At 41.3% G+C, this 10820-nt stretch overlaps 1 protein-coding gene across 1 annotated transcript; it reads left to right on the top strand.

Annotated features, from left to right (window-relative positions):
• The first annotated feature begins 504 nt into the window (after window positions 1-504).
• On the top strand, window positions 505-5704 carry si:dkey-88e18.2 (interleukin-12 subunit beta). Its single transcript, XM_049578920.1, has 8 exons — window positions 505-610; window positions 874-952; window positions 1091-1339; window positions 1636-1741; window positions 1872-2059; window positions 2377-2525; window positions 2614-2724; window positions 4833-5704. The coding sequence occupies exons 1-8, from the start codon at window positions 608-610 to the stop codon at window positions 4977-4979; spliced, it is 1032 nt and encodes a 343-aa protein (XP_049434877.1). The 5' UTR covers window positions 505-607; the 3' UTR covers window positions 4980-5704.
• Window positions 5705-10820: the final 5116 nt, after the last annotated feature.

Genomic DNA, 10820 nt, shown 5'->3' with positions numbered 1-10820 from the left:
TTTTGTAAATGAAGGGAAAAGGTTTAATTTCGGGTGAACTTGGAGAGATAGGATTTCCATTTAAAACAAATGATTAGTTCTCGTAAAGACTAAAGATCAAATGTGTGTGTGTGTTTTTGGCGTGTGCATGTTTCTGTGTGTGTGTGTGTGTGTGTGTGTGTGGCCTGTTTGTTAAATTCCAGGATTTGTAATCAGATGCATATCTCACATGCTGTGTGATGCTTTACTATTACAGCTTAAAGGCCGAGGGCAACCCCCCACCCCACCGAACACCCACACTTGACACTTCTTATCTCAATCTCTTGGTCCCTTATTCAGCACTCACAGTTGATGTGTTTACAAAATTTGACATGCAAAGTAGTATAGAGGAAATGCACCAGCAATAGGCTGCTATCAGTTTACTGTATCGCGCAGTTTCTGTCTCACCTCCAAAGGTGTCACGATGGCGGTGGTGGTGGTGATGATGACAATGATGATGATGCATGCTGTGTGCAACGATATAAACCAATGGTCAGCGGGCAGTTGGAGCATACGATCATCAGAACGTCTACGACAACTTCTGCTCTTGATTCTTTTCACAGCGTCACTTCAGTGTAACTTCCTCCAGATGGTAAGAAATAACCTTCATGTTGTACCATGTCCTTATTTATAGATTTTTTTAAAAATGATTTTACAATTATGATTACTATTTTAATAATTTTATTGCTTTTTATATTTAATGCCTTATGTTCTAACATGGGCTGCTTTTAAATTATTCTTTTATAATTGTTTTTAATGTGGCATTTGATTGTATTGTTTCTCAGTTGAAGTTGATTAATTAAAGTGATTGATTTTTTTAATAACCTCCTCCTCTTGCTGTCACACAATCCTCAGGAGACCTTGTCACTGTGGATATATGGGCTTCTGCTCATCAGCCTCACCAGAGCACAGCAACTCAACCACTTTCCTGAAGGTTGTATGTCCTATTAATGCTCCACATTCTTTTCTATTATTCATTTTACATATGTTGAATGGTTCTAAACCTGTCCGTCTTGACATGCCAATAAATGTGTGTCTGTGTGTCTCTGTCTTTTTCTCTATCTGTGTGTAGTTGTGGGGGCAAAATGGAAGGACTCAAATCCAGTCACACTGACCTGCCGTACAAAGACCGATGGAGATGTCACATGGAAGTTTGAAGGTGATGAGATGGAGGATGACGATTACGATGAAAAAATCCAGCTGAGTGGTCGAGATCTGTCCGTGTCTATGGTAGAAAATCCCATGTTGGGAGAATACAGCTGCTGGAGAGGATCAGAAATGTTGTCATCAACCTATCTGCTGCTGAAGAAAGACGAGTCAAGTAAGATGCTCTGGTTTCATTCTCCAGTTTCATGTCAAGAGTCTCTCAAATAGAGGAACTTACAGTGCAAACATACACCTAAAATAACCAAAATCTTGAAACTCTGCATGACTGAGTGGGTGGGACGTTTCTCCTTTTTAGAGGGTGAGAATGGAAGTTAACAAATACTGACCCATGATGCAATTCCAGCATTAATGTCTCACATTTACTGATATTTTGTCTTTGTTTGTTTGGTCCAGCAAAGTCCAAATATTTTCCATGAAAAGTGTATTCACTCACTTGGTGTATCTTTATAGATGATTTTCCTATCAAGTGTCGGGCAAAGTCGTATGACTGTAACTTCAGCTGTGATTGGACCCACAGTACACAAACAGCAGTGCGCCTTGGATTGGGCCATGACTGGTAAAGCAAAAATCACAGACAAATTAGTGCTGCATATAGTGTATCCCAATAAACCGTCAAGCCGACATAATTATACCTTTCTCAGTTACATATTTCACTCAGTGTTTGTTTTACTGCTTTGCCTTTGCAGCCGAGAAGGTAGGGAGTCGTGCCATTGGGTCAGCAGTGTTCGGCCTGTAAAAGGAAAATTCCACTTTAACTTGTCCCACTCCCTCTCACCCTACGCTGAGGAAAGCACCATGCTCGAACTCACTGCCGAGGCCATCACCACGGACTCAATCCTCAGGGGGACCAAGAGTTTTTATCTCAGAGACATCAGTGAGTTGACTGAAACTGGGCTACATTAAAGGCATTCAGCAGAAGCTGATCAAGATCTAAGGCATTTTTTGCAACAAAAAAAGGCAAAGTTGTGCACAATATACAAAAATATGACATTCAGTAATAAGGAAGTTGATCACACATTATCAAAAGGATTTGATAGTTGTTAATAGTTACAAAAACACCTGTGACAACTTAAGAATAAATTAAGAATTCAAGTACAGAAAAGAAAAGAAAAGAAAGCAAATGTAAGCAGTCATGTCATGATTCCTTACAGGTACACTTCTTTTTTTAACTGTCATTTCTGTTCTGTCCAGTTCAACCCGATAGTCCCCAGATTGTCAAGTGTCAGGAGGAGGAGGAGAACGTGAACGTGACCATTGACGCACCACAGAGCTGGTCAACTCCTCAAAGCTTCTTCACTCTGGAGCACCAAATCGAATACGTCCTAAGAGACGATGGAACGGTAAACACCAGTCTGGTGATCTTCTTGGTGTCTATCAGTCTCTCCATTCGGCATTCTCATTTCTCATTTTCTCTCTGTCCAATTTTAGTCTGGATTTTCCTCAACTGCTCTGATACCGAAGGGGGTCAGCAAGCTGAGGGCTCGCTCCAGAGACTCGCTGGTGCCCTCAAACTGGAGCCAGTGGACTCCCTGGAAAAATGTAACCTGCTGAATTTATTGAACCCAGCACTGTCCTCTCCTGCTTTTACATGTCTACAATGTCCTCTCATGTCCTCTTTGTTTTTCACTGTGTGTTTTTGGCTGTCTCCCTTTGGGGCAATCACACACTGATGGTCAAGAGATAACACAGCACTTACCAGACGCTCAGTAATAAGTATCAATAAGATAATAATATAAGATAATAATTTTTATTTAAGACTGTAATCAAAATATTTATTTATGCATATATTTATTATTATTTATTTAGAATCATACACACAAAAAGTAGAGCAAACACTGTTATAGACATAGTGTGAAATGTAAAAAAGTTTTTGTTGCAAACAAAAGGACTGATGTTCTCCAATTTCAGGTCTGGTAACCACCAGAGGTCCTTTTGAAGGCAAATGGGGATCCCTGGGAAATATAGACAAATTTGAAATTTTATCTACCAGCAAATAATATCCAATGAGGTTTCATGGCAAAACATCATATAAAATTGGTCTCCACAGTTTTGCCCATTTAAGGATCCTTGAGGTAATCTACTTAATGCATCATTTAAGATGAATCATAACTGTAGGAGTTCAGGTCAGACATGATTTAAGACCTTCACATGGTATGTTTCTCGGCCCTGTAAGTTTCTGTGTAAGTGTGTTGGCGTTTCTGGGTATTGTGTCGGTTTGGCACTGTGCAAACCAAATGGCTATTAAAAACTCTGTGCTTCCTTCCTTATACATGTTCCTTCTTCATTTATGTGTTGCTCATGTCATGTGTACAACTACTGACTGACTGAATTAGAAATCCCCACTGATTGTTATGCAGTGTCACCCTATATTTATGTACTTCCTGTACATGGGGGTGGACAAAATATTAGAAAGTTCTGAGTAGGGGTTTGTTCCTCACTTAAAATGAAATAACCAGAAACAACACTAGATGCTGGGGCGGCATAGTGGTGTGGTGGTTAGCACTCTCGCCTCACAGCAACAGGGTTGCCGGTTCGATCCCGGGCGTGGGAGCCCTTCTGTGCGGAGTTTGCATGTTCTCCCCGTGTCAGCGTGGGTTCTCTCCGGGCACTCCGGCTTCCTCCCACAGTCCAAAGACATGGGGGGACTAGGTTAATTGGTAACTCTAAATTGTCCGTAGGTGTGAATGGTTGTCTGTCTCTATGTGTCAGCCCTGTGTCAGACTATCATCTGGCGACCTGTCCAGGGTGTACCCTGCCTCTCGCCCGATGTCACCTGGGATAGGCTCCAGCCCCCCCGCGACCCTCAAGAGGATGAAGCGGTTAGAAGATGAATGAACACTAGATGCTAGTTCTTTTAGTTCCTAATCACTCATACTCATTAATTCACACTAATTAATTTATTGCTAAACAAGTCACCATTTATCATATTCAGTTTGTTGTAGTTAGTAATGAATAAGCAAGAACACTTTTAGCAATAATGCTTTTTATTTCATTTGACACTATCACATAGTTAAGGCAGTAAAACCTGCAATTACATGTCAGGCATCTATAAATAATCTTAATGGTAATGGTCCAACACTTTTTAAAGAGGAAGAACAAATAAAAAAAATAAAAAAAAGGCAATGCCGCAAAGGTTTATCATAACTGCACTTGCTTTACCAGCCAGATTTGTTACAGATGTCTATTCACACACATTCACACACTGTACCTGCTACACAGCTTTAACACACTCACACACTGATGGAACAGCCATCAGGAGCAATTGGTGGTTCAGTATCTTGCTCAAGGATACTCCAACCAATGGAGGAGCTGGGGATCAAACCACTGATCTTCAGATTAGTGGTCAACCTGCTCCATCACCTGAGCCACAGATGTCAAAAGCATTGAAACCTAGCTAGGATTATGATTTTGTCTTGTTTTGCATATAGTGTATATTGTGACATCAGCATGCACATTTTGCCATCTATTATTCACTGAAATCAGTGGACGCACCAACAGCCTAACAAAAGTTGCAACATTTGGTATCCTCCCAAACCTTAAAAAGTAAAATCAATGTATTTGCTGACATAAACAGGCAAAAAAATAATAATCTTTCCCAATTTTCTTGTCAACATTTTGAACACTGACCTTTCATTAACTCATTGCAGGTGATAACAGGAAAAAAGAACCTATGCAAATGCAAAAGCACTGAAAAATCTTGCTGCCCAGAGTTGCCATCTGGGTACTTGGACAACTGCAAGAAGAAAAAGGAGAAAAAAAAGAACAAAGATGCTAAGCGGAGCCAGACTTCTTAAAAAGAAGATGCTTAATAATAACATGTTTTACAACTGGGATTGTGCTGGTGTACAAACACCTTTTATTTAGGAATTGTGAAAGAATATGTGGATGTATTTATATGAAGCAATTAAACTGAATCTGTCAAGTGTTTGAACAAAAATTCAATACTGGGGATGGTTAAGAATTTAAATTTCTAAAAGCTCTGAAATGAAGAAGGTTTAACTTGTGTTGTTGTGTGAATACTTAGTTACCAGTTTATTGAGTATACCTATTTCTAACCAATGCTACTGCAGCAACTATGCAATAATCTAAACCTTCATGATATTGTTCAGTTTTTGTTAAAAGTTTGTTTTATTTTATTAGTATGCACTTTATTAAATGTATGTGGGTTCATGGTTTTTATTATCGTTTCTTAGTTTCTTAAATTGAAATGTGGTGGGAACTTTATTGCAAAACAGAGGAATGATATTAGTCGATATTTTTCTATTAATCGAACAAGAGGTCAGTTATGCAAGACATTCCCTCAACTTTACAAGTGAGTAAATGGCCCTTTAACAACCTTAAATTTTGCACAAAAGCACTGATATAACGTTTACATGGCATATATGACTTATCACTGTGAGTCATGGCAAGAACTTAATTGCAAATTTGTTCAGGACAAAAATGTGTAGCACTAAAGCACAACATCAACTGATAAGAACCTTAAGGTGGGCCTTGCAGAGTTTATTACCCAATTCTGACACCCTGTCTTTAAGAGGGACTCTGTGACCAAGTTTAAGAGCTGCTGTATTACACTACTTACATGGTGCATATTTCCAAATTGGTCTTTTTTCACTGACAAGACAGTTTGATTTGTCACAGTAGGAAATGCACAGGTACCACTAATACAATTAATGATGGGTGAAATCCATCTAGCTGGTTTGGCTTTAAAGTGATAGTGTTGTGCACTGTTACACTGGCATTGAGACAGGAAACATGGCATGAGAGTTATCAGACCTTTCCACTTCCATGCAAGAAAGCAAATAAGTGCATGTCCCCAAATGCTGAACAATTTATTTAATGTTGTTTTTGTTGCCTGTGCTACTGCTTGAAAATATATAAAATCTTTACACTACACATTGAGAGTTACAGGGGTGAAAGAAGTACTCAAGCGTGACTCAGACAGCTGTTCAGTTTAAAGTGGATTTATTTTCAATAAAGCAAGACGGGGTGTCTTGGGTCGATCCAGGGCACTCAGGAGAAACAGGGCAGGCAGGCTGAGCAGGGCTGGAAACAGGTTGGCAGGCTGGAGTGGCAGGCAAATGGGTGACCAGTGAGTGTGGCACAGAGAAACAAGGTTTAGGCTAAAAAAAAGCAATAAGCCACAAATTGGTGCTGCAAGGTAGACTGAACAATCTGGCAGAGAGTGGACCACAGAGCTGTACTGTACTCCGTACTGCTGGGGTTGATCAGTGGATGGCCTTCAGGGGAGCAGGCAGATTGGCAGGAGGACTAATGAGAGCCATGCCCAGACATGCAGAAAGAGAGAGACAAACAAGGAACCACAGGAAACAGGGGAGGGGGGAAACAGCTGACACATGAGGAATGAAGGAAAGGCACAGACTATGACAACTTAAAATAGCCCATTTCAGAATAATACATATTATATCAGTGGAGTGATTGCATTAATGTGCTCATATTGCAGCTGGTAAATGTGTGGCTAGCGGAGCAGAGAGGTTGTGTGCGTGAGACAGGGACACAGGGAGAGCGAGGGGAGAAATAGGTGCTAACTTGCGGCCAATGTATTGTCATTTTAACGCAAAATGAACTACATTGATACAAGCGATATTGTCCTGTGTAATATCGCGTTTAGAGATATATTGATATATATTAAAATCTCAAGATATTTCCTCCCTTCCCCGCTCCCACACCCCTCTTTTGCGGAGGGGATTTTCCATTGGCAGAGGGCTAAAACGGCTTTGGCAGCCACCAAAATATTATTTATGCAGGGAAAACCCTGTCCTCCATTCCACCTGCCCCACAAACTCTCTCCGATTATGGATCGATCCTCTTCTCCATCCACGAGGGTCAGGAATCGCAGTTGCCATCGGCGCTGCCGTGCTTGCACGTTCTCCACCTGTTCCCAACAATCCATCGCCGTGCACGCAATAGCATTCTCCACATCACAATCTAAACCAGACATCAGATTCCATCATCAGGCTAAAGGCAAATCCAGGCTTAAATGGCCAAGTCTGGCTAATGTCAGCCAGAGTTCTGTTCCATCAGAGTGGCCGTAGTGCCGCCCCCCAACACACATTGGCAGCGGCGCGCAGTGGCTCCGTCGACGTGTATTTCCCACCCCAGTCCGCTAGGTGGCTGTACCTACACTAGTTGCCAACGGTTGCCAACTGCTAGTAATGGAAGAAGAAGAGGAAAAACTTTGAGGCAACAACAACTTGGATTTCACGGGTGAGTTTGTTATCAAAGTCGTCTTATTAAAAATTTGAAACAACTGGAGTTGATACTACGACGGCCGAGATGTACATAAAAGGCTTTTCTCGCAGCTCCGGTCGTGCTGGAAATAGAGCAGTGGGCTGAAGCAGAGCAGCGTGGCGTGGCGGCCGGCGCCAGTGTGAGTTGGTTCATAGAATATAATGGAAGCGGGCGTTTTGACGCACGGCGTACGGCGGCAGTGTGTGTTGCACTTAAAGCCTGATTTATGGTCCTGTGGCATAACTACGACGTACCTATGTCGTTGACGTGACCCTTCGAACTTCTCTGTCACTCCATTTCGTCGTGGTGCAATTCACCGCCAGAGCTGTAGGAAGCTGTGTTCCTTTCCTGAGTGCTTATCGTCGTCTCTAGTTGATTCTTTGTTTAGCTTCCGGCTTTTCCGGTCACAGAGAAATGAACGCGGAGCACGGACAGACGTATCAATATCCATATTGAACGGTGAGCATAAATGGGCCTTAATACTGCGACATCTACATCCCAACAGAAGATGTTTAAAGATGGCGGGGATGGTGCAATCTGGAAATACGGAACCGGAAATGTGTTGCTACCAAGCAAACCAATCACAGCCCTCTCGGTCTGCGCTGGGTCTGCGTTGCCTCGACGTGTAGTTACATTTTTGGGGAGGTGCACGTCAGGCTACGCCGGGGGCTACGGCGAGCCTTCTGCATAGCCACGTACCCTACGACGTAGCGACGTCGTTGATTTAACGCAGGACCATAAATCAGGCTTAAGCCTGATACATCGAGCTAAACTCTGGTTTCCGTTCCATCAGCCTGAGCCACAACTCTGTTCCATTAAGGTGGTTAACCTGAATCCCAGCCTAGTAACCATGGTAATTTATGCTGCCAGGTAATTCTGGTCTGTAGCAGGATTAAGGTGAGGATTACCTCCATCTATGATCAAAAAATGTTCAATAGACAAGAACAGACACCTAAAAGACAGTTCTGCCAGTGCTTTTACACACTTACGACTGTCATGTGATGATAAAATAATATGTAGATCATAAAATATATAACATAATTAATCAAAAAACATTAACTATTAAAAAACAAATTAAAATCATATACACATACAACAATAAACCCAAAATCAAACTAATAAAAACAAAACTATAATAAAATGAAACTGAGGCATTAACAAAACATTGTATATGTATATCAAACCACATGAATATGTGATTGACCTCCCATCCCCACCCCACTCTGTTTCCAATTGGCTAGCAAATTCATAGCCAATTAAGGTCAACTAACAACGGCCAGAGAAGGAGAGAGACACACCCAGAGAGACACAGAGACAGAGCAAGAGAGAGTAAATTAGGAAATAATAGCATGCCCCTTCATCAAGGATCCTGTTGACGAGGAGGCCCACATTATCCACAGTGCTGAATGTTGATAGTTTGTCCGAGTGAGTGGAGGGGGGCGTGGCTTAGCCATAGGACAATTGCTGCAGTACTGCCTTTTTTGTAATTATGTCCTTATAGTCCTCATACGCTTCCATAAGGAGTGTTTGCTCCGCCGCAGAAAAAGCCTCCACTCACTCCTTTCCTTTGTTTTTGACATTTTGCAACATTTTCGGCACTCGACTAGTGTAGGCTTTTTATTTTCCCTGGGCGCGTGCATGAGTTGATGCTTAACAGGCGAGGCTTGAATTAGCGTCAATTGGAGCCAGCTGATTTGCATGATGGAATGGGTTGGAGCTAGATTGGGAGTTGACATTTAGTCAAACTTAAAGATTACACCTTAGTCTGGATATTCTTAGCTACGTTGATAGAATATGCCCCAGGGTACCTTGCACGTGGTATGTGGATGTTGAAAGTCCATGACCAAAATGTTAATATGTGACAAGATCAGAGTGAGAATGTGTTGCTCCTTACTTAAAGTTTTTAGGTTGCATAAGGAGCTTTCTGAGAGTATTCTCAGAATGTTTGTGAATACGGCCCCAGGTCTTACAGCCAAATTCTTTCTAATCAAAATGAAGCTTAAAATCTATACTTCATAGCTGTAGTCCGTGTAAATTTCTCCCATTAAAAAAACTGTGTGAAATATGTACACAAACAAAGCATCGTTGGAATGTAAGATAATTCTCTTCAACTGAAGGATATATTTTCTATACATCTTCACTGTAAATAGTTGCTATTTACAATGCAAAGCACAATATTTTAATTTATGACACTTTCTTTTTTCAGTTTCTGTTTGATCAATGTCACCCAGTTGAAGGGGTGATGGTGAGGTTCCATTCAGATGACAGCTTATAGGTTGTGTCTACCCTGTCTCATTCTGAAGATGCTGAATATTGGCGCTTGGGCAGTGACTCTGGCATCAGACACCGACAAAAAAAAAGCTGTCCTTTCATGTTGGTATGATGCACGGCTGGTCATGGTTATTGTGTAATGGCATCCGGCAGTATCAGAGGAAACACTGCGGAACAATGCATAAGTTAAGGGGGCGGAAGTCCAAGAAGGGGTGGTGGAGGAGTCCAACAACCAAGTTGTGTCTTGTATTGTCTGTCTGTATTTTTATTGTTGTTTGTTCTTGCACTGTCTTCTTCTTCTTCTTCTTCTTCTTCTTCTTCTCCTTCTCCTTCTTCTTCTTCTTCTTCTTCTCCTTCTCCTTCTTCTTCTTCTTCTTCTTCTTCTTTTTGTCTTTTAATGGCGGTTAGCAACCAGCATATTAGGTGCATTACTGCCACCTTCTGCTCCGGAGTGTGAATCAGAGATTAGATTCTATTTTGTAAACCTGTCCGTCTAATGAAATCAAAAAACACTCTTGTACTCAGCCCACTTGGCAGACTCATCAATGTTTTAACATTAAATTCATGTATTCCCATTTTCCTCAACTCCTCCTTCATATGCTGTCTTTCTTGGTTGTAAGTGTTGCATTCTGTAATTGCATGTGTTATTGATTCCTCTGACTGACAGTGTACACATAAACCAGATGGGTGTTTTCCTATTTTGTGTAGTGTACTGTTTAAATTGGAATGACCTAATTTAATCCTCCTTCCTTGTCCTGTTGATTTTATATTACTGATAAAGCTATATAAGAACCTTACCCTCGTTTCATTGTCCCGCCTCCCCTGCCATTCCTCCACTGACTTATTCCAGATAATTGTTTTGATCTCTGATCTACTTAACGAAATGTGTGAATTTACGGTGTCTTTTTGTAGTGCTTGTTTAGCCAGTTTATCCACCTCCTCATTCCCTTTTATACCTGCATGTGCCGGTACCCACATAAATTCAACACGCATACCTTGCTGTATGATTCTGGTGTGTACTTGTAAAATCTGGAACAGGATATCTTGATGGCTGGATGTGAAGGATGTCAGGCTGCTCAGCACTGAAACAGAATCAGAGCATATTAGGGTATTTC

This window comes from Epinephelus fuscoguttatus, linkage group LG6 (assembly GCF_011397635.1).
Source record: "Epinephelus fuscoguttatus linkage group LG6, E.fuscoguttatus.final_Chr_v1".
NCBI lineage: Eukaryota > Metazoa > Chordata > Actinopteri > Perciformes > Serranidae > Epinephelus > Epinephelus fuscoguttatus.
Note: the sequence above shows the minus strand (reverse complement) of the source record. Positions and strands in the feature narration are given on the sequence as shown.